Source organism: Chiloscyllium plagiosum, chromosome 34, assembly GCF_004010195.1.
Source record: "Chiloscyllium plagiosum isolate BGI_BamShark_2017 chromosome 34, ASM401019v2, whole genome shotgun sequence".
In the NCBI taxonomy this organism is placed as follows: Eukaryota; Metazoa; Chordata; class Chondrichthyes; order Orectolobiformes; family Hemiscylliidae; genus Chiloscyllium; species Chiloscyllium plagiosum.
Window position 1 is genome coordinate 36,542,604 of NC_057743.1, and position 25,141 is coordinate 36,567,744.

At 42.5% G+C, this 25,141-nt stretch overlaps 1 protein-coding gene across 1 annotated transcript; it reads right to left on the reverse strand.

Annotated features, from left to right (window-relative positions):
• Positions 1 to 10,946: 10,946 nt before the first annotated feature.
• LOC122540150 (60S ribosomal protein L23-like) lies at positions 10,947 to 11,438 on the reverse strand. The gene has a single exon (XM_043675461.1). The coding sequence runs from the start codon at positions 11,436 to 11,438 to the stop codon at positions 11,016 to 11,018; it is 423 nt and encodes a 140-aa protein (XP_043531396.1). The 3' UTR covers positions 10,947 to 11,015.
• Positions 11,439 to 25,141: the final 13,703 nt, after the last annotated feature.

A 25,141-nucleotide genomic window follows, 5' to 3' on the forward strand; every position in this document is an offset into this window, starting at 1 on the left:
TTCTCACTTTTAGCTTTGTTATTAACATCCAGCTCAGGGGAACAGTCTTTCCCTGGTCATTGCAACAAAAACAAATTCATAAAACAGTTTCAAATATCTTTATTCAGTCTCCTCCCAAGTTTCTCCACTTCAGTGAAACAGATTCCCAAATCTCAAGTGTCTCCTTACAACTGCGGGTCTCCATTCATGCAATCATTTTAGGGAATCATATAGATTATGCAGATATAGGCCATTCAGCCGTCAAACTGCTCTCCCACTCAGTATGTCTATTCCAGATTTCCACCCACCCTTAGTAACCTTTGACCCTCTTCTTAGTCAAGAATCTACCAAGTTTTGCCTCTGAGGAAGGGAGGACCACAGGCCTGTTCCCCTTTCAAAGGAAATGATTTCTGCTCATCACCATCATAATTAAGGGGCGGGATGCTCTGAAAGCTGGTGATTTCAAATAAACCTGTTGGACTATAACCTGGTGTCGTGTGACTTTTGACTTTGTCCACCCCAATCCAACACCAGGACCTCCGCATCATGACTGTTTTTAAACAGGAATGCAGACCCCACCAGAGGAACTATTAAAAGGCCTGTCTGTCTACCAGCAGAACATGCAAACTCCAAACAGACAGTCACCTGAGGGTGGAATCAAACCTGAGTCCCTGGCGCTGTGAGGCAGCAGTGTTAACCATTGAACCACTGAAGGGAGTGAGTCGTTTAGCAAGTCAGGCAGCATCTGAGGAGCAGAAAAATACATGTTTCAGGCCAGAGCACTTCATCAGGATGAAGAATTCCTGATGAAGGCTCTGGCCTGAAATGTCGATTTTCCTGCTCCTCAGATGCTGCCTGACCTGCTGTGCTTTTCCAGCAACACACTCTCAACTCTTATCTCCAGTATCTGCAGACCTCACTGTCTCCTAGTGAGCAGTTTGGGACGATATTCTCTGAAGTTTAGAAGGATGAGAGGAGATCAAATCGTGGTACATAAGATGCTAAAGGGGATTGACGGAGTAGACATAGGAAGAACGTTTTCCCCCTCTGGGGTAATCTAGAATAAGAGGTCATAATTTTAAAATAAGGGGTAATGGGTTTAAAACAGAGATGAGTGGGAATTATTTTTCTCAAAGGGTCATAGATCTGTAGAAGTCACTTCCTCCGAGTGCAGGGGACACAAGGACACTGAATAAATTTATGGAGGGGATAGACAGATTCTTAATTAGTAATGGGTTGAAGGGTTATGGGGAGTGAGCAGGGAAGTGGAATGGAAGCCAAGATGAGCTCAGCCACCATCATATTAAATCATGCAGCAGGCTGGAGGGGCTGAATGGCCTGTTCCTGGTTTTTATGTACTTAGGAACTAACTGAGGCATGGATAACACTCAGGCTTCATTTATACGAAAACAACCCTTTTATCAACCAGCACCTAAAGGACCAGGACATTTGGTTGATCACGAGCGCCACATAATCAATGTATAAATGCACACCAAGTAATAGAAACATAATGCGGGGGGTATGCATATTAATGTAATACTTCATTTGCACCATAAATCACTTAAATAAAAATGCAGCTTTGCCTTAAGTAAAACTTACTGACAGAGAACCTTCTCACTCACACCCTCAACTGATTACTCCAGCATCACGGAGATTGTGATAATGTAGCAAATATACGATATTTCAGGTAGGTATGACCTTGCGTTTCCAGTTGCCTCCCCAATGTTCGCTGTCTCAGGCTTTCTGCAGCACTTTAGTGGAAGAACCGCATCACATTATCTGCTTGGGAACCCTGCACCCTTCAGGGCACAGTATAAAATACAATACTTCAGAATCTGAACACCTTCTTCTATGTCCTTCACTCAGAGCCATGCCCCTGGCCTTATCATTATCTGAGCTGCTTCCATCCCTGCCAACCCACTTCCACCTAATGATGGTCTCCATTGTCAGCTTTCCTTTCTCCCTGACTATCCATTATCCATCCTTTTGTCTGCCTCCTAGTTGTTGTTCTGATTCTCTGAGCTCTAGCTAACCATTCACTCCCTCCCCACTCACTCCCTGTCTTCAGAAAATATACCACCCTTTCCTTGCTATTACCCATTCTGAAGAGGGGTCGCAAAAGTTAACTCTGCTTTCTGTCCATCGATGCTGCTGGACTTGCTGAGTTTCAACAGCAATTTCTGTTTTTATTGTATAGCTGCCTTCTTGTTAAAAGACTGGAGGAATTAAGAGCAGGAGTAAAGCATTCACTGGGAAAAAGTACTGGGAAAACTATCGGACCGAAAGGCTGACCAATTCTCAGGACCTGATGACCTTCACCTTAGAATCTGAGGATGTCTGCGTCGGCTGGAAATCGAGTTACACAGACTAATTCCACTATCCAGCACCTATCTCATAGCCCTACAGGTTACAGCCTCTTGACAAACATCTGCAGACACCTTTTGAATGAATCCAGGGCTTTAGCCTTCGCTATCCTTTCAAGCAAGGAATTCTAAACCCCAACCACTCTCTGGCTGAAGCTGCTTTTTCTTCATTTATCCTCTAATCTAATCATTTCAAATCCATGTCTTCTTTGCCAAGGTCAATGGTCCCTCCCCTTCAAATCTATCCAGGCCCTTCCTAGTTTTTGTACATCTTCACTAAACATCTTCTCAGCTTCCTCTATTCCAAGTGGACAACCTTACCCTATCCAATATTCCATTATAGCTGCATTTTTCCAGATCCAGCAATGTCCTGGTAAATCCCAAATCAAGGGAGCCCCCTTTCCTGAGATTCCATCCTGTCTATGACCATAAGCCCACACAGCTACTCCATCTGTGTGGCCTAACTATTGGATGGGGCAGCTCCACCAGAGTCTCCCTGCTCTTACATTCTCTTTGTAAAATGTTGGAGGTTTTGTTGATTTTCCTTGACCATAAGACGTCAAAGCAGAAGTAAACCATTCAGCCCATCAAGTCTGCTCCACCATTCAATGAGTTATGAATTATTCTATGAGATATGGACAGATGTTGAAGGTAGGAAGAAAAGGCTGAGTGAACAGGGCATTTAAAGAGAGAAGCTCATGTGATGAAATCCTCAGGAACTCGTCCAAGTTCAATTGCCAGCCATTCCTGACCTTTGCAGAGGTGACCCTTCATTTCATTATGCTCTCCCATGCTAACAACCTGACAGACTTGTGTTCAACAAGATACAGGGAAGATCACTGCAGTTTTAAATATTATTGGTCTTTGACTTCCCACTGACTGAAGTGAATCACGCTCCCAATGTATTTTGGAGTGGACTCTCTCGTCTCATCCCTATTCCGGATGTGAGTTGAGTACATTTGTGATTCATTTCTGAAAGAGACACTGGCTCTTCTTTACTCATCCTTTGCTGGATTCTAACTGCTTCGACTGGCAAGGTAAGAACATTTTCCTTCTCTGTGTGATTTAGTGCCACTATCAATAAAACACACAGCTAACATTTTTCAGGCTGGGCACTGATTTATAATTGTTTGCATCGTTGTTTAAGAATTTTGAAACTTGAATTTGTCATTAAAATCTGACAGTTAATTAATTTACTTGTGCTTTCACAATCATTTTCCTTCCTATTTGTCCTCTCCTACCTCTCCGTCTCTTTAATCTGAACTTGCCTTTTTTCTAACTATAGTCTCTGTGGCATCCATGCTACCTTTGTGTTTCTTTTTGTTGCTTTTAAGAATCTACAATTATCTTTTAGTTTAATTTACTACCCATTCAAGTTCTGAAACAAGAATGCAAAAAGAAAAAAAATCCAAAAATCAGTTTACAATTGATCAGATGTCAAGATGTGTCTGATTGTGATCACATATTGGCACCAAATGGGAAGGCTTTCAACCAACTTAAATATTTGAATTGGATCTCAGGAAGAGAAATTCCAGATGCTTAGATCTTTGAGTATAGGAGTTGAGACGTTATGTTGAGGTAGTACAAGACTTTGGTGAAAATGTGTTGCTGGAAAAGCGCAGCAGGTCAGGCAGCATCCAAGGAGCAGGAGAATTAACATTTCAGGCAAGAGCTCTTCTTCAGGAAGAAGAAGGGCTCATGCCCGAAACGCCGATTCTCCTGCTCCTTGGATGCTGCCTGACCTGCTGCGCTTTTCCAGCAACACATTTTCAGCTCTGATCTCCAGCATCTGCAGTCCTCACTTTCTCCTACAAGACTTTGGTGAGACCCCTTCTGGAGCATTCTGTCCAGTTCTGATTGCCCTGTTATCGGAAGGATTTTATTAAGCTAGAGAAAGGTTCAGAAAAGACTTACCAGGATGTTGAGGGGAATAGAGGGTTTGAGATATAAGGAGAGGTTGGATAGGCTGGAGCATTTTTCTTGGGAGTGTAGGATGTTGAGGGACGATCCTATTGAGATTTATAAAATAATAAGGGGCATAGATAAGGTGAGTGGTAGGTGTCTTTTCCCTGGGGAGGGGGATTTCACAACTGGGGGTATATTGTTAAGATGAGAGAAGAAAGATTTAAAAAGCACATGAGAGGTAATTCTTTTACACAGAGTGTGGTTTACGTGTGAAACGAACTTCCAGAGGAAGTGGTGGATGCAGATACATTTACAATGTTTAAAAGACATTTGGATAAATACATGAATAAGAAATGTTGGTGGGATATGGGCCAAACGCAGGCAGGTGGGACTAGTTTAGTTTGGGATTATGGCCAGCATGGACTTGTTGGACCGAAGGGTCTGTTTCGATGCTGTATGACTTTATGCCTATAAATTAGTGAACTTTTTAATGGCAAAGCAAGAGTTAAGATCCATGTGTAGAACAAGTCTGGTTGGAGGGACTATCTAATAAGGACAGTTGTTTGATCAGATTGCTCTCGTGGTTGATGAGTAGATGCCTGGAGAATTTGTCTTTAGATACCAGCAGTCCTGGCTAATAAATAATTGCCACAGGCATCGCAAGTACAAAGAAATATAATTAATGTTTGTGTAAAAGGAAGATTACTAGTAGCATTAAAATCAAAAATATATATTAAATGCTGGCAGTCACGAAAGAGAATGATCTCTTCTTTGTTATTGGCATCTTTCCCTTTTTCTATCAGACCTTATGGTGAGTCCTGCGCACAATGAAATTTGAACACTCCTTGCCCCACCCTAACTATCAGGGGATAATTTGTCTTGAAAAATATTTGTTGAATGATATGAATGGGGAAGGAGGGTGCTGGCACATTACTTAGTGAAGTGTCTTTCAATTTATGTTGAGATACAAGGGGAGGGAAGGAGTCTGGTATCTCTAGTTAGCACCGTAGAGATATGGAGATGATGGTTTATAGGGAGAGGAGTTAACTATGGCTTTCAAAAGTTGAATTAGAGCAGTCAATTAGATATGGGAAGAAGGAAGTTGGAATGAGGAATGTTTTGCTAATCTTCTTGAATATTCGGAAGTGATTCGGTTGAATGGAGTACCGTGACAGATGCTTAAGGAAGGGCATATTGACCTTGAGAGTTCAGGGTAGACTTTGAATGATCCCTGAGCTCCAAAGGTTAGTTCTACAGGGAAAGATTAAATATTAGGTCATACCAGCTGGAACTTAGAAAGCTAAGGGGTGATTTGTGGGCGGCACGGTGGCACAGTGGTTAGCACTACTGCCTCGCAGCGCCAGAGACCCGGGTTCAATTCCCGCCTCAGGCGACTGACTGTGTGGAGTTTGCACATTCTCCCCGTGTCTGCGTGGGTTTCCTCCGGGAGCTCCGGTTTCCTCCCACAGTCACAAAGATGTGCAGGTTAGGTGAATTGGCCATGTTAAATTGTCCGTAATGTTAGGTAAGGGGTAAATGTAGTGGTATGGGTGGTTTGCGCTTCGGCGGGTCGGTGTGGACTTGTTGGGCCGAAGGGCCTGTTTCCACACTGTAAAGTAATCTAATCTAATCTAAATCAAAGTTTTCACAATATGAAGGGGAACAGCGAGGGAAGATTGAGAGAAACTGTTTCTGCTGTTCAGGGGAGTCCAGGTCAAGGGTGAGTCAAAAAATTAAAACCAGATTGAAATTATCAACCTTTTCCACATACAAAGTTTGGGACTCTCTAAATGCTGAATCAATTATTATTTTTAAATCTGAACTTGGTACACTTTTGTTAGCTGCAATTATTAAGGGATAAAGGGCAAAGTTGGGGACATAAAGTCAGGTCACAGGCCAGTCAGGATCTCGGGGAAACAACTGATTAGGTTCAAACAGTTGGATCATCTTATTCCTCTCCTGAATTCCTGATGCACAATGTATGTTTCTAACTATCCTGACACACAGCTCCATTCTGCACATAGTCTATAGGAGTTCAAAACTCGGGTCATCATTTTAATGTGAGTGGAGAAAGATTTAAAAGGGACCTGAGGCACAACTTTTTTGCACAAAGATAGGCACAGTGATTAACACTGCTGTCTCACAGTGCCAGGTACCCAGGTTCCATTCCACCTTTGGACAACTGTCTGTGTGGAGTTTGCATATTTTCCCCGTGTCTGTGTGGGTTTCCTCCCACAGTCCAAAGTTTACAGGTTAGGTGGATTGGCCATGCTAAATTTCCCCATGGTGTCAGGGGATGTGTAGGCTAGGTGGATTAGCCATGGGAAATGCAGGGTTACAGGGAGGGATGCCTTTTGGATGGTCAGTGTGGATGTGATGGACTAAATGGCCTGCTTCCACCCTGTAGAGATTCTATAAGGGTGGTTTGTATGTGGGATAAACTGTCAGAGGAAGCGGTAGATGTGGGTACAGTTAAGACATTTGGATAGGTACATGGATTGAAAAGATTTAGAGGGATGTGAGCAACTGGATTTAGTTTAGTTTGGGAAAATTGGTTGGCATGGACGAGTTGGACCGAAGAGTCTGTTTCTGTGCTGTGTGACTTTGAGGACAGTTCCAGGCTTAATTCACAATGTTAATTTACAGAAAAAGCTTCTGGAATAAGATTTTAAATGAATGAAGGAAACAGATTATTAAAGCCATTCTGAAATGTAAAATTTGCCTCTTTTAGAGTTTGCTGAAGGATAAGACAGGCTTGCTGTCTTGTGGAGACTCAGTCTGGTGTTCCTGGTTAATGCAAACCAATATAAGCTGGAGTTTCCATTTATTCTAACTGTACAGGAATAAAACAGACCCAGAATTCAACAATGACCTCCTCCATCTTCATAAACACAAAAATGTTCTGTCTATAAGTGGGGTGAAAGTTGCCAGTGATGGCCAGTAATACATCGCTAACTAACAGGAGAAGCATGGCTGCTTGCTCACTCCAAAATTATCCACAAGGTATGTTCTTCTAAGAAGCATGTAACCTTTTCCCCTCTGATCTCTGCATTTAAAATTGGTTTGACAAACTCCAACTGAGCGGTTGTACCATTTCTGCAACACCTCCATTTATGTCAACTCAGCCTGACTGATGTTATCAGCTCATTGTACCTCGTAAAGGGGATCCCAGGCTTCAAGAAACGCAGCTGGATCAACTTCTGAAACACATAAGGAGGCACGGGGAATGTTGCCTGTATCTAACTGAGGCAGCTCAAAGGAGCACTGAGACAGGACACTGACAGCGAGCTACCAAGAACAGCCCCAAAGTCAGCATGAGGAGAGGGGGCATGGAGATAGCCACTGTGTAGTCATGAGGGCCACAGTACTATGCCTCATGGCTCCATTCATCTGATCCTCACTGCTGTTGGAGTTGGTTAATCTGATGGTGGCTTGGAGCCCCAGGATTCTGCGTGCAATGCCTTTGATGGGATGGGTGGGCGTTCATAAGTTGCTCTTCATGAGCCAGCGCCATTGGTGTGGGTCTGGAGTCACATGTAGTCCAGACCAGTGATAGCAGGTCTCCTATCCGGAAAGGACATTGGGAATCAGAGACTGATAGCTGTTGTTCCCAGCTGTATATTGCAGATTGATTAACTGGATTGAAGTTCCACCTGCTGCCATTGTGGGATGTGAGCCAACATCCTTCAGGCTTTACCCTGTGACTCTGAATTACCAGCCCAGTGACATTCCACCGCCATCTCCCCACCCACACCAGGTAGCTCCATGTCTTTATGAAGAAATACATCAATATACAGGTGACACAATAGCTCAGTGGTTAACACTACTGCCTGATAGCAGCAGGGACAGGGTTCAATTCCACCCTTGGGTGACTGTCTGTGTGGAGTTTGCACATTCTCTCTATTTCTGTGTGGGCGTCCTTTGACAGTCCAAGGATTTTCCATGGTGGGTTAGCCATGGGAAATACAGGATTACAGCCATGGGGTCAGCCTCGTTTGGATGCTCTCCAGAGAGTTAGTGTGGACTTGATGGGCTGAATGCCCTGCTTCCACACTGTAACGATTGTGTGATATTCCATCCAGTTAATAAACTTTAACATGTATTCTGAGGTGATCTGATTTCCCATGTTGAGCTAGCAATTCTGTTTGTCAACTTGTTGATATCTTAATTGTGTAATCTGCTAGCTAATATTAACCTTACTATATATTGTTACTTCTAATCTCTCAATAGTGTTTGCTTTAAAATGAGTTCCTTTGTATCAAAACTCAACCTCCGTGTCTACTTCCACTTCACTCACTGCCACCCTGTTCTGCTCTTTGTTCAGCCAATGTCAAAAACAGACTGCCCTGCATCTTAATTGTATGTAATTCTCGGCTTTAGAGAATGAATGTTTGTTTTATTTGGGTCTGTATTTGTCCCAGTGGAATTTAGACTTCATTAATTTGGAAATAGGAAAGGCCAGTGAGCAGATGGTATTAACTACAAAAAAATGTAGGGTCTTATTAAGACAAGAGTTGCATGACAGCAGAGTCTAACATCATTATATCAGCCCCCTGACGTGTATCTCAATTCACCACTTTCTATTTCTGCTTGCTGGCTGGAATCAAATGCCAGAATACAAGCTTGAAATGTGTTTTTAAACCAGTGCCCTCACTATTGGCCCGTGTATTTTATTAGGTGGAATGTGCTTTGTGATGCCTGGTGATTATGTGAAGTGCTGTTTAAATGCAAGTTATTCTTTTCCGTGACGTAAAGATATAACAGGATTTGAAAAATTTAAACATGTTAGAAAACTGAAGCAAGACAGGAGGTACTGGAAATACTGTGCTGTCTGGGAGCGGTGGTGAAGAGGGAAGCTTTGTGTCCAATATGACTCTTCAAAACCTATCCTCGTCTATTTTCTAATGAGGGGCCAGTTAGCTTGGTTGGCTGGATAGCTGGTTATTATAATTCAGAGTGAGGCCTACAGCGTACGCTGAATTCCTGCATTAGCTGAGGTTACCATGAAGGACACTCCTGCTCAACCTCTCCCCCTCCTCTGCGCTTGGTCACCCTCACCTGACGTCCCTCTGTGATCAGAGAGCAACTCTACGGTCTGGTAGGACTATGGTGACTTTACCTTTCTCAGAAGGCTGAGCCATTATTCTTTGTTCTGTACCTAATGTACAAGCATACGGTGGGCTAGGCTCGATAATGCCTATCAGAAAAGAGTCAAATCTTCTCTTTGTATGCAAAAATGCAATCTGAATCTGTTTGAAATGGTGGCATCTATGGGGAAGCTGTCAAATGTAATGTGGATGGAGCAGGAAGGGAATTATCCTAATTTTTAAAAAGAAAACTACATTATTTTGTTTAAATTATTTCTTGTAATGGACTTATGATAAATCTTTAACAAATGACTGCTTTTGAACACAGAATAACCAACCAGACTGCTTCCAGAAATTTCCAGAATTTACAAGATAAAGTTATCTCATTGCCTCCTGGACCATGTCAAACCTTACACTGCATGAGCATTGAACCAAGAGAACACAAAGTGCTAATAGACAAGATGTCTATCATAACCAGTTCGGAACAAAATAATCTATCAGCAATCACATTTGTTCAACTTTGTACAAATCTCTCTGTGGTTATCTACTATAAGACACAATGGGTTTTATTTGTGACAAGTAGGCCATCGATCATTTCAATAGCTGAGTATCTCAAGCCCCAGCCCTGAAACTGCTAGCTTAATTCATATACCTCCAGCTGTACAGTTCTATCTTATTTTTGTCAGTCTGCTCATAACACCAGGAGAGTAAACAACTCCCAGTTTAGCTGAAAGCCTGCCACCAATCTCAATATCTCACAACTAGTCTGATTTTTGGGAAGAAAATTATGTTTCAGCTGTGAAGCAGCTCAATTCCCAGTTTATAACTGCTACACATTCACCAACAATTCAATTGGATTATGAGCACTTGAGACAGAGATTACTTTGTACAGCTGACTGAAATTAACTCAAATGGACATTGGCTTACTGGACTCTCTAACTCATGTGAACCAGTTCTGACATCTTTGATTTTAAATCATTTGTAGCAGCAGTCCTTCCTTTCTCTCCTTTCTTGAAGGCAAGAGTCTGTGATGTATGGTTAAAAACTATTCCCTCCCTAAGTCTCGACTGCAGTAATAATGTTTAAACTGTAAATAATTTGCTTTCGGACATTTTAAATTGGATGTCACAGATAGGTTTTTTTGGTTAAAACACGATTGCCTATTTTTCAAAGGAAAAGGAAAATATGAAAAGAAACATGAAGTACCATTTTTGAAATGGAGAGGGGAGAAAAGCAGTAAGAATGCATCAGTTCACCACTCCTTTGTTGTCTGTGACACAAGTAACTATTGGATTAACTATTGAATGTGATGTACCACGTTTTAACAGCATACCATGTCATAATTACTAATGACCAATCTCTGTGGGCCTCATGAAATTGCTAATAGAAACTGAATGTATCATTCCCTTCATTCTACACAAAGATTCCACAGATGTTAAAAATGACAGTTTATTTTATGTTTTAAAAAAGTTTGGTTATTGAAATAACTGCACCAAAACCGGTTTCCCATCACCAAGTCACCCTTTATTTACACAGGCATAGTACATATGCTCTGACCAGCCAGTTCAGAGCTAGTCCCTAGAGTGAGGAGACTCCTTGAATCTCCTGTTTATTTTTTTTTCTGGGGGTAGAAATATTTATTGAATCATACAGGTATCATTTTAGAAACTGTTTACAGTTCTTATGCAACGGTCCCAGCATTGGAAGCAACCCTGGGCCACAGATCTGCACATTCCTTGGCGACAGGACCTGTGATTGCAGAACCTTTCATTTCTCCTTTGTTATTTACAATCACCCCTGCATTGTCTTCAAAGTAGAGAAACACCCCGTCTTTTCTCCGGTATGCTTTCCGCTGCCGTATCACTCCTGCTGGACGCACCTTTTTCCGGATCTCTGGTTTGCCTTCCTTTACAGTTGCCATGACCATGTCACCAACACCAGCAGCTGGTACTCTGTTCAAACGTCCCTTGATGCCTTTGACAGAGATTATGTACAGGTTCTTGGCCCCTGTATTGTAAGCGCAGTTGATCACAGCTCCCACAGGAAGACCAAGGGAGATGCGAAATTTCACTCCGGATGAACCACCACGTCCTCTCTTAGACATTGTGATTCAGGGAAAGAGGAATCTCCTGTTTATATCTGACAGCCAGGGCCCCCTGATTGGCCCAGATTAACGGCCCCAATCAGGGATCTCTTAGTCAATAAGACTCGCCAGGCCATGGTTCCAATCACTACAGTTATGGTAATTCAGTTCCTAACCTAATGTTATACATAAGGCTATGGGGTCAGACAGGAAAGTGGGGTTTGAGACCACAATCAGATCAGCCACGATCTTCACGAATTAAGGGAGGATGCTGAAAGGGCTGAATTGCCTACTCGTGCTTTAAGGTTCTAAGTCCCAATCTTTATTTTTCCATCAGCAAAATGATTAAAATGCAATCTTAACCAACACTTCTGATTTCTGGCTTTCTGTCTATGTGAACTCTTCAGTCTGATTGGCTGACAGCTTGCCTGATGATGTCATAGTTCTTGGATACCAGAGATTCCATTTGCTTGGCATGTTGTCGTGGAGGAAGTTAACACCACACATTTCACTTGATCTTCAGAGACGTGTTAGTGGCACGTGTCATTCTTTCATTGCTGATTGCTAAAAATCCAGCCCCAGTGTCTATTTTTATGTAACAAAAATGAAAATTACTGGAGAAACTCAGCAGGTCCCACAGTATCTGGGTCATCAACATCTCAGGTCCAGTGACCCTTCTTTAATTCTGTTCTAAGAAGGATCACTTAACTCTATGTCTCTCTCCATTGATGCTGCCAGACCTGCTGGGTTTCTCCAGCAATTTCTGTTTTTATTTAAGATTGCCAGCATCTGCAGTTCTTTATCTTTTATCTTCTTTTAAGTAGCTCATTATTAGATAGCAGTTCGATGAAGCACTGTGGGATTTTTTTGGCTATGTTACAAATGCTGGATTAATTGCCATTCCCCTATTATCTCTGTGTTCAAATTCAAGAAGCTTCTACCTTACAGTGTTTGGTGGGTCTATTCCTCATGCAAGGGTAGTTAGGGATGGGCAATAAACACTAACATTGCCAGTGACACTCCCATCCTGTGAATGAATAAACCAAAATACATTGCCACAGCCACTGTGACTATAATAGGCAGACGTAACAAGGCATAGAGTCATAGGGATGTACAGCACGGGAATAGACCTTTCGGTCCAACCCGTCCATGCCGACCAGATATCCGAACCTAATTTAGTCCCATTTGCCAGAATTTGGCCTATATCCCTCTAAACCCTTCCTATTCATATACCCATCCAGATGCTGTAATTGTACCAGCCTTCACCACTTCCTCTGGCAGCTCATTCCACACATGCACCACCCTCTGTGTGAAAAGTTTCCCCTTAGGTCCCTTTTAAATGTTTCCCCTCTCACCCTAAATCTATGCCCTCTAGTTCTGGACTCCCTTGCCCCAGGGAAGAGACCTTGTCTATTCACCCTATCCATGCCCCTCATGATTTTATAAACTTTTAGAAGATCACCCCTCAGCTTCCGAATCCCCGGGGAGTACAGCCCCGGCCTATTCAGCCTTCCCTACAGCTCAAATTCTCCAACACTGGCAACATCTTGTAAATCTTTTCTGAACCCTTTCAAGTTTTGTAATATCTTTCCTATAGGAAGGAGACCAGAATTGAATGCAGTATTCCAAAAGTAGACTAACCGATGTCCTGTACAGCCGCAACATGACCTCCCAATCCCTATACTCAATGTACTGACCACTTTGGAAACAGGAATTGACAATTGACCGGTTATGTCTTTGTTGTGCTGCTCAGAGAAAAAACATTTTATTTTACATGCGTTCTCTCAGAACACCATATTCATGTCTACAAACGTAGCAGTTTAACATCTCAACTAAAGGACACTACTTTTAACAAGGGAACACTCCTGGACTTCTCCACTTCCTGATGCTGCCCGGTTTGCTGTGTTCTTCTGGCCTCCTGTTTGTCTACTCCTTTACCTAAGTTTGAGCTATGATAAGTGGTTATCATTCCCTGCTCAATCACGTTTGTTAGAATGTTATCACTCTTCAGTGATTATACCCTCAATGACTTAACTATTGTAGAATACCTTTTCTCCTCTTGGATTCCTTCTGAAGATTATCTGATGAAATTCCAAGATTTTTAGACACTGAAGTGGTGGTGGTTTATGTGGAATGACCTTGTTGCTGTGGTATCCTGGAGCTATGGATAGTGATGCTGGAGGCTCCAATAATCTTTCAATCATGTGGCTGACCAGAAATCTATCCAACAGTTACTGCCTGACACTAGCACACGTTGGAGAGATTTGTAGTTTAGTACACAGCCTGGGTTAGCCATGTTACATATAGCATCTTCCACAACCATCAAGTACTGGAATGGGACTTGAACACATATCTGCTGATTAGATTAGATTACATTACATTACAGTGTGGAAACAGGCCCTTCAGCCCAACAAGTCCACACCGACCCGCCGAAGCGAAACCCACCCATACCCCTACATTTACCCCTTACCTAAAACTACGGGCAATTTAGCTGGTTGCCATAAAAACTCCCTTTAGAGAAGGAGAATGAGAACAAAGGAGTTAAAGGGTCCCAATGCATTGATGACATGTTTAAGATTCATATAGATTTAATGCTTGCTCAGGAAAACAAAATGTTTGGCACTTGGAGATAACATAGCAAATGGTGGAGTTGTAGGAGTTCCATTTGACTTTAGAAGTATTACTGAGGCCAAGAATGCTGTCTAGACAGAATGAATGTGATGAAATGAAATGGAGAGAGCAAAATGACAGCAGAATGTTTCCCAACATATCTGAATCTATCCCATCAGGAACAGCTTGTTCCCTTCCAATTTTACTGTTACTCTTAATTTTGTTTTGGTGCCAAGAGATTTCGACATAAATATTCAACACCTGTCAAGGTGACTGAATAAAAGGACACAATTATGTCCCATAAAAAATCTTCAAATACTGAGATTGCACATCGTTAACAGAAAAAGGTTCTTAAGTATTGCTCTAAAAGACATTTTTTTTAAATGTTTTGTCTCATGTACTACAGGAAAATTGGTAAATTTACAAGTTCTAACAAGGTGAAAATCAGTAATGATACCACGTGAGAGGAGAGTACGGATTTTTTAGAATGTGAACCCTGACTGGTAGAGACGTTACCATGGAAATTGCACCAACTAACGATGATTGACAAAAAACTGCCACGTCTTGATTAAATTTTAAACCAGACCAGCAGATTCTGATGATTCAGGAATGTGCACTGAGAAATGAGCCAGCAAATCACTGTCACCTATTTTGTTGAGTTCTGAAAAGTACAGTATGAGTACATGTTCTTTCTGTCCTCAAATAGGGCCTTGTGCATTAATATATGTAGCTTTCAATATAAGTCAGTGCATCACACTCTGAGCCTGACAGACAATCCTAAATTGGATGTGAGAAAGCTTCTTTGTTCATTCCAGATTATTTAGCAAATGCTGTCCAATTGCCAATTCACATCTAATGTTGGACACTGTACTGTGACCTCAGTAAATGTAGTTGGAAGGATACAGTCAATATTTTGCAGGTTGAAAACAGTTGAAGTGATAACACTGTTTGATACAACATACCAGTCTTTGGGACATGTTGTCCACATACCTGGCATCATGCTGGCACTGAAATTCATATCCCACGGCACTCAGTCATACGACAGGCATAGCATCGTTTTGGTTTGAAGACAGTATCGTTTTGGTGGCAAACACCATGCAAGAGCTATGGCACAATGAAACAGCTAGCTTCCCCGGTTCTTAATCTTTTGAGATATCTTACCCTTCCAAAGGAACCTAAGGTACATTGGGTACTCTCCAGTGACGGCACATTGGCTCCATGGTTCACATTGCTGCCTCACAGTGGCAGGGTCCTGTGTTCAATTCCAGCCTCAAGTGACTGTCTGTGTGGAATTTGCATGTTCTCCCTGTGTTTTATATAGATCTCTCTGGGTAGTCCAGTTTCGTCCCATTGTCCGAAGATGTTCAGGCTAGATAGATTAGCCATGGGAAATGTGGGGTGATAGGGTATGGATGTGGGTCTGGGTGGAATACAATTCAGAGGGTTGATATAGACTGAACGGCCTGCTTCCACAATGAAGAGATTCAATGATTGCTGTGACAATGCTGCTCTTTTAATAAGATTATGTTGTCCCTGTTTTTTCTCAAGCAGGGTTGTAAAAGGCAGAGGTTTCGATTTGTCTGGAATACCTAACAGATACTGCCTAAGGCAACAATCAGGGAAAAGGCTTTTAAGTTTTGTTTAGAAGACTTGTACAATGAAAGAGGAGTGGCCAGTTGTCCCAGTGCAGGGTTTTTTTTCTCTGGTTTGGTTTGGCTTTAGCAAGCAGTCTGTTCGAAGGTACTGGTCATAGAGAGCTGCTGGAAAAGAAAGGTTCCCTGATTCAAGAGATGTTTCTGGCTCACTATCTCAGTCTCTCTCTCTCTCTCTTTCTCTCTAGCATCTCTCCTGTAAGAATCTGTGTTTGAATTTACCTTTTTTGTTAAGGGGTGTGTTTATGCAGGAAATTGGAACAGTTCCTTTGTTAAGTTGTGGGGGGCATTGTGTCGGTTGGGTTTTCAAACAGGCGTTATTATAAATTCTGTTTACTTTTGTGTTTTTCATTCGATGGTTTTCTCTCTAGCATCTCTCCTGTAAGAATCTGTGTTTGAATTTACCTTTTTTGTTAAGGGGTGTGTTTATGGGGATGTTGCAGGAAATTGGAACAGTTCCTTTGTTAAGTTGTGGGGGACATTGTGTTGGTTGGGTTTTCAAATAGGCGTTATTATAAATTCTGTTTTCTTTTGTGTTTTTCATTCGATGGTGTATAAATAAATTCTGCTTTACTTGAAGCCAAGTGGTTTGACCCGCTGCATCACTCCTGGGATTTCCACCTAACATTTGTCTAAAACAATGAGAAAAGCTAGGGTCTCGGCTACATTCTTGTAATGCTTTGAGGGGGTGTGCCCTGGTCCATGACACTGCCTTGAAGCCTCTCATAAGTGAGAACTAATTTGATCAGAGAAGACATCATACTTCAGGGTTAGTTGGATGTGCCCTATTTCAGTATCTCGTTTGAACTATTGGGAATCACAATTTATAAGGTGGCCAAGAAGGCAACTGTAGGGACCCTGATGTACATTCAAACTGTGAAGGTAGATCTGCAATAGACAGATTTGGTTGATTTCTCAATGTCAATATTGAGGAGAGGAGCTCATGGGGCTGTTCCCTTTGAATTATGATTTTGAGCTTGGGAAGGAACCAATACAATGTAAGGAAATTCTTACATTCAGTTGCAGATAAATGTATCAGACTTATCATTGATGCACGGGAAATACACAAGGTGTGGGAGGTTAGGTGTCCCTCCAACAAAGGGGGTATTTCTCATGAAGTGCAATAGAGCCTTTTGTGAGTCAGGCCTAGGGATACTCAAAGTCAATTCAGCAGAATTATAGAATTGTTACAGAATAGAAAGAGGCCATTCAGCCCATCATGCCTGCACTGGTTATCCAAATGAGAAACACAGTCAGTGCCATTCAATCACTTTCTTCTCACCCCTCCGTGATTTCTTCAAAATCTCATGACACTGTGTGTGAGAAAAACCTGCCTAACCCTGTTTCTGTTTAAATGTTGGTAGAAGTCAGGTAAAAGCTCTTATGGACCAGGCCAGACTCTCTCAAAATATCCTAAGAAGATAGTCTAGACCCTAGCTTTTTCTTTTCTTAAAGGCAGATGTGAATTGGATGTACCAGATGTGCTGCAGCTGGTCAAACCACTTGGCATAAGCAAAACAAAATCTATTTAAACACTACAGCTGAAGTACGAACAAAAGAAAGCGGAATTTGGAATAACTTAACTATTGGAAAACTTAACCGACCTGGTACAGTTAATTTACTAATTAGCTGTTCCGATACAGTAACATCCCACCAACACACCCCTTGGCAAAATGGTAAATTCAAACACAGATCCTTATCAACAGGAAGGAGCAACATCCGGAGAGAGATCTCAGGAGAAAGGCAGAGGAATTCTTTATTGGAGCTTGCAATTCCCCAGGATTCACACATCTTGTGACTGCTACAGCTAAAAGCAAACTAGAAACAACCTAAACTGGGAGAACTGGCCACTCCCCTTTCATTGTTGAACTAGACCTTTCAGTACCTCTGCCTTACAATTTCTCTTCAAAAATACCAAGGAAATAAATAAGCTTTTTAAAATTACAGCATTGTCACAAAACTAGCACTGAGGTATTAAAATTCATGAGGAACTGGTGTATGAGTTTATTTTTGGAAGGGGAATGGTGGGTTTAGGGTATGGAGATTACTCTTGAATGTTCTAAGCAATACTACGCTATATTTTTAGAGTAAATCATTGTCCAAGTGAATCCTCCATTAGAAATAAATGTCAGGTGCACATTTAGAGCAAAAGCAAATTATAATTGTCACCTTTGTTTTTCTTACTATTTTCTCTCCCCATTCAATGACTGTCTGCCCCTTCTCTACATAGTGATTACAATGATACATCCTCAGACAGTCCAGATATAGACAGGTTGGTTAAAAGTTGTTTGGCATGCTTACTTCATTGCTCAGTCCTTTGAATATCGGACTTGGGAAGTCAAGTTGAGGCTGTACAGGACACTGTTGAGGCCTGTTCTGGAATTCGGAATCCAGTTCTGTTCACCCAGTTGTAGGAAGGATATTATTAAGCTGGAGGAGGTTCAGAAGAGATTTACCAGGATGTTGATGGGTATGGAAGGTTTGAGTTATAAAGAAAGGCTGGTTAGCTTTTTCACTGGAGCGTAGGAGGTTGAGAGGTGACCTTGCAGAAGTTTATAAAATAATGAGGGGTATAGATTGTGTTAATGGGGGATGGGGGATTTCAAGACTCGGGGCACATTTTTAAGGTGAGGGAAGAGACATTTAAAAAAGACATGAGGGACAAACGTTTTGCCAGAGGGTGGTTTGTGTATGGAATGGAATTCCAGAGGAAGTGGTGAATATAGGTACAATTACAACATTTTAAAAAACATTTGGGTAAGTTTATGAATAGGAAAGGTTTGGAGGGATATGGGCCAGGAGCAGGTAGGTGGGGCTTGTTTAGTTTGGGATTATATTTGGCATGGACTGGTTGGACCGAAGGGTCTGTTTCCATGCTGTATACTCCACAACCACCTGATGAAGAAACAGTGCTCCAAAAGCTAGTGCTTACAAATACACCTGTTGGACTATAACCTGGTGTTGTGTGATTTTTAACACTGTGCTGTATGACTGTATGACAAGAAGCATTTTCCTAGACATTGGGCAAGCTCTCTGCACTTTTCTTTAAAACAAGTGGATGGATCCTCAACTCAAACAGTGCTGCATTCTGTCACGACTACATTGGATTATTTGATAAGATTGTCAGCTCTGTGGGACCTAAATCCATCTGATTCAAAGGTAAGAATACCAATAATGAGTCAAGGTGAAAATGACACAAATTCTTTACTGTAAAAAAAGAAATGCAATTTATTTAATTGAATAAAAGATTAGTCCTAAGCAATGTTTGAAATTCTAAGTTGTTTTCAGGTTTATTTTTGGCAGTGGATCTCCTGTTGGAAATCATTAGAAACCATGGCAAAGGCTATGGGCCCTAACAACTTTCCAGCAATGGTACTGAAGACTTGTGCTCCAGGGCTTGTTATATCCTTAGTCAAGTTGTTCCTGTACAGTGACAACATTGGCCTCACCTGAACATTGTGGGAAATTGCCCAGGTATGTCCTGTACACAAAAAACAGGACAAACCCAACTCAGCCATTTACTGCCCCTTCAGTCTCCTCTTGATCATCAGTAAAGTGACAGAAGGTGTCACCAACAGAGCTATCAAGCAGCAACTGCTCAGCAATAACCTGCTCAGTGATGCCCAGTTTGGGTTCTGACAGGGTCACTCAGCTCCTGACCTCATTACAGCCTGGGTTCAAACATGGACAAAAGAGCTAAATTCCAGAGGGGAGGGGAGAGGGACAGCCCTTGACATCAAGGCCATATTTTTACAAATGTGGCATCAAGGAACCTGAGTGAAACTGGAATCAATGCCAATTGGAAGAGGGAGGGTGGGAATCTCTAACGTTTCACAAAATCACAGAATTATTACGATGTGGAATATCGTTTGGCCCATCATGCCTGTACTGGCTCTGTTACCTAGTGCCTATCAACTACCTTCTCCCTATATGTTTGCACACCATTACTATCCAAATAACCATAAAATGCCCTCTTAAATACCTCAAATGAAGTTGCCTCCACCACACATCCAGGTAGTGCATTCCAAACCCTGACTACTCATTGGTGGGAAAATGTTCTTTCCTCACATCACCCTTGCTTCAGTTGCGAATCATTTAAACCATACTGGCTGGAGTCATACCTGGCACAAAAGAAGCTGGTTGTGGTTATTGGAGGTCAGTCATCTCAGCTCCAGGACATTTCTGCAGGAGGTCCTCAGGGTTGGGCCCTACACCCAACTATTTTCAGCTGCTTCATCAACGACCTTCCTTTCATCTTAAGATCAAAAGTGAGGATGTTCACCGATGATTGCACAATGTTCAGCGCCATTCACAACTCCTCAGATACGGAAGCAGTCCATGTTCAAATGCAAGGAGATCTGGACAATATCCAGCTTTGGCTGACAGGTGGCAAATAAATTTGCAATGTACAAGTGACCAGGCTATGACCATCGTCAATAAGAGACAATCTAACCACTGTCCCTTGACATTCAATGGCATTACCATTACAGAATCCCCCATCAACATCCTGGGGGCTACCATTGACCAGAAACTGAACTGGACTCACAATATAAATATAATGGCCACAAGAGCAGGTCAGAGGCTAGGAATATTGCAGCAAATTATTCACCTCCTGACTCCCCTGTCCATCATCTACAAGGCACGAGTCAGGAGTGTGATGGAATACTCCCCACTTGCGTGTAGCTCCAACAATACTCAAAGAGCTTGACACCATCCAGGACAAAGCAGTCTGCTTGATTTGCACCACATCCACAAGCATTCACTCCCTCCACCACCAATAGCAGCATGTCTGCTATTTACGAGATGCACTGCAGAAATTCACCAAGTCTCCTTAGATAACATCTTCCAAACCCATGGGCACTTCCATCTAGAAGAACAAGAGCAGCTGATACATGGGAATGCCACCCCCTGCAAGTTTCCCCTCCAAACCACTCATCATCCTGACTTGGAAATATTTCACTGTTCCTTCCCTGTGGCTGGGTTAAAATCCTGGAACTCCCCCCCCCTTCCAGGAATATGGGTGTCTGCACAGTAGAGGAACAGTAATATCTAAGAAGTGGCTCACCTTCACATTCTCAAAGGCCTTTGCAGACTGGAAACAACTTCCTCTGATGCCCACACTCCATAAACACATTTATTAAAAATGCTAGCCCTGTCTAGAAAGAGATGTTTCACCACACACAGACTCCTGTCTCCAGGCATGATTTCCCTGGAAGTTGAGAAGGGCAGAGTCATTTTCCATTTTAATGATTATACTGCAGTGAATTCTTTAAATATCACGTTCATACATTGTCTTGCTACAATGGCTGCAGTATCTCCGAAACATACCAAATGTATCTTTAAGTGAGAATGTGAAAATTCTTCAAACATTACTAATAATGATGAAGCAGCAATGAGTCACATTATTGTCACTGGGTCTTTTAAGCCGTTTCTTTGCATGTTTAAGACAGTTGTCATCAGGACTAACTGAAACTTAGTAAATTCCCGTCATAAAGAATGTATATAATGTGTGATTAGAATTTTATTTATTAATTATTAGAGTCTATACATGCAAGTTTATACATTAACTGCAAATGCTGGAAATGTGAAATATAATAAACTGCTCGAAATAGTGCAACATTCCTAACTATTTCCCACTTTCCACCCTCCATAAACTTCAGAATATCCAAAACTCTTCTACCTGTCTCTTAAATGACACTTAGACCCACACCACCATGTTTGCTGTGTTTGCAGGCTTACATTGACTGCATCTGGAGTTACTGTTATATTGACTGTTACATTAAACAGCATCTGGAGTTTAAACTTTTTACTCTCCTTTTCAAATCAGTTCATGGCCTCATCCCTCCCTAACTCCTCAGCCCCTACATCCTTTCCTACCTCAAGTAGCCCGTACATCTCTCCCTATCTCCTTTAGCCCGTCAATCCCTCCCTATCTCCTACAGCCCATACATCCCTCCCTATCTCCTACAGCCCGTACATCCTTCCCTACCTACTATAGCCCGTACATCCTTCCCTACCTACTATAGCCCGTACATCCCTCCCTACCTACTATAGACCGTACATCCCTCCCTGTCTCCAATACCCCGTACATCCCTTCCTACCTCCTATAGCCCAAACATCCCTCCCTATCTCCTATAGCGTGTACATCCCTCCCTATCTCCTATAGCACGTACATCCCTCCCTGTCTCCTATAGCCTGTACATTCCTCCCTATCTATTATATCCCTTACATCCCTCCCTATCTCTGACAGCCCATACATCCCTCCCTATCTCCTATAGCCTGTACATCCCTCCCTATCTCCTATAGCCCCTACATCCCTCCCTGTCTCCTATTGCCTGTACATCCCTCCCTATCTCCTGTAGCCCATACATCCCTCCCTATCTCCTATAGCCCGTACATCCCTCCCTATCTCCTATAGCCCGTACATCCCTCCCTGTCTCCTATAGCCAGTATATCCCTCCCTATCTCCTATAGCCCGTACATCCCTCCCTGTCTCATAGAACATAGAACATAGAACATAGAAGAATACAGCGCAGTATACCTATCTCCTATGGCGTGTACATCCCTCCCTATCTCCTACAGTCCATACATCCCTCCCTATCTCCTATAGCCTGTATATCCCTCCCTATCTCCTATAGCCCACTTCACCCTATCGCCTTCAGCCTCTACAACCCTTCCTATCTCAGAAATCTCTTTGAGCCCCTATATCCTTCCCAATTACTGTAACCTTCTCCAGCCTCTAGAATTCCCCTTTCTTATAGAATACCTACAGTGTGGAAACAGGCCCTTTGGTCCATCCAGGGAGTGGTTAATCTTCAATTCCCGTGTGGAGACAATTCAGTAGGTGGTATCTGAAAATCCAACTCGATTGAAAATTCAAAAACAACATTAACGTTGAAGCTGAAGGCAGCCGATTTGTTTACTCACGTCAGTACATGTCACTTGATTGAATGAATTAACTTCTCACACCAGGTGCTCTGCCTTGAGCTGTGGGCAGTTGTAAATGATATTGATATCCCAACCTGTGTAAAATCTCCTGTGTAGGCCGTTGATGTTCCAGAGCCATCAGACCCCTAACTGGTTCAGCAACATCAGGAATTGACCTCCCCTCTTAAACACGCAGCGGATGCGGATGGAGCTATTATGAGGAGACCTCTGTAATACTCACCTCTTGCCCCTTTGCTCAGATCAATGCCTTTGCACCAGAGGGGAAATCAGTAAAAAGTTCAACTTCTTTTGTTCAAAGTTCTAAAGTGGGGGCACGTACATTCCTGGATAGGAGCAAACAGGAGGTGGGAGGGAGCAACAACCAAAGGGATGATGATGTAACTGGGGCAAAAGGGGATGGTAATGGGGCAGGTAAAGAAACAAAAATGCGGATGTAGGTTTGCTCGCTGAGCTGGAAGGTTCGTTTTCAGACGTTTCTGAATGAAGGTTCATTGAAGATGTTACCTAGCACAGTGACGAAACATCTGAAAATGAACCTTCCAGCTCAGAGAGCAAATCTACATCCAGAACCTCAACTTGAGCTACAAATCTTCTCAAAACTTGCAAGCAAAAATGTGTTCAGAGCAGATCAAGATGGCTAAGGAGAAATCATGAAGGGCTCCATTTAACATGAAAATGACGAAGATTTGTTTGTGTGTTTGTCTTTGGAGTCCTCTTTGCCAGAGGGCAGAGGGGGCTGGGAGTTCCTTGAATACTAGAGCAACTGCACTCAAGACATTAACTCTGCTTTCTCTCTCCACAGTTCCTGCCAGACCTGCTGAGTTTCTCCAGCAATTTCTGTTTTTGTTTGCTTCAGATCTCCAGCATCCTCAGGTCTCTGTTTGTTCTACAATCATATATATTCTATAATCATTCAGGGAGGTCAAACAGATTTTTAATTGACAAGGGAATGAACGGTTGTGCCAGTAAAGTCAAGTAAAAGCCACAGTCAGATCATCAATGATAGTATGGAATGGCAGACCAAGCTCGAAGGGCTGAATAGCCTCCACCCGCACAGATTTCTTTTTAATCAGCCTTTCCAGATATTCTACCACAGTGTTGCAATGCAGATGGGACATGAACCAGGATCCTCCAGCCCAGAGCTAGGGGCACTACCACTCTATCACGCAAGCTCTGTTTTTTGATGTACTCAGGTGGATTGGCCATGCTACATTGCCCCATCGTGACCAGGGTTGTGCAGGCTTCGTGGATTAGCCTCAGGAAATACAGGGTTATAGGGTTAGGGTTGAGGGGGCTGGATCTGGGTGGGATGAGCTCTGATGCTTGCTCTCTCTCCACAGATGCTGTCTGACCCACTGTGATCTCCAGCTTTTTCTTGCTTTCAGTTCAGATTCCAGCATCTGCAGTAATTTCCTCCTACATGGTTCTGATCCAAACTCGGTACTGAGTCCGAAAGATTATAAAATCATGTTAACTATGACTTTATTTCTTTTGTTTTTCTACTTATTCCATGAAGGTAATGCTTAACTTTTAACTTTGTTTCTTTTACTACTTTGTACCTACATTTTTTTTGTACTTAGGTACTTTTGTACCAGAGATAGTGCCATTTGTGGTGACATTAGAAACATTTCACTCTTCTCTTGTTCTTGAATACACACGACATTAAATCTAAATCTATATCGAAATCCAAGTCTAAATCAAAACCTAGATTTATATCTAAGTTGAAGTCCAGTGGAAAGAGATTCCGTTAGCTTATTTGGAACTGTGTCAGGGGCTGAGGACCGAGAGGAGACCGGAGACTGGGAATGGAGTCAAGAATTTAAAGTGATGCCACCTAGAGGCATCAGAGTCATCAGAACCTCTGCAAAGTGATCACATGATGTGCATCTCGTCTCCTCTGGCATAGAAGGAGGCAGCATCGCGAAGAGTGAATGCGCTCAGAGTTTGAGGATTCCCAGAATTTTGCTTCCGCCCTCTGCCCTCACGTCTGCCTTCGTTGCACATCCCCACCAAGCTCGCTGACTGCTGCGTACCAAAATTGGCTGATCTTTCCAGCCAGCCAAACTCAGACAGTGCCCACCCACTTAATGCACAGCAGCTGGAATCAGCTCACTGAGTGTGGCCTGCATCTTGAACCTGCTGTTTCCTGATCTGTATGACTCAGGATGACATGGGGCAGTAATGTTTAGCCAGCTGAGCTGACGCGGGAGCTCCGACATCCAGCTTTGAAAACGACCCTGGGGTGTTCCTGCCCAGCAATCACTGCTACTGAAAACTTGGGACGGCAATGATTTAACGGCAGGCTGGAAGTATGTGCAGATACCGCAATATCCTTTAGCTGGGAGCTCAGCAACAAAAGGAATGGGTCACATGTCTGCATCACCATTTCCTGAAGAGAAATTATTCACAGCCATTCATGGTTTACTTGACTTTCTGGCAAGACATCACAAGACAGACAGACACCACCAAATGTTTGAAGCCAATTTGATTGTTTTTATTTCATGCTGAAGTTTA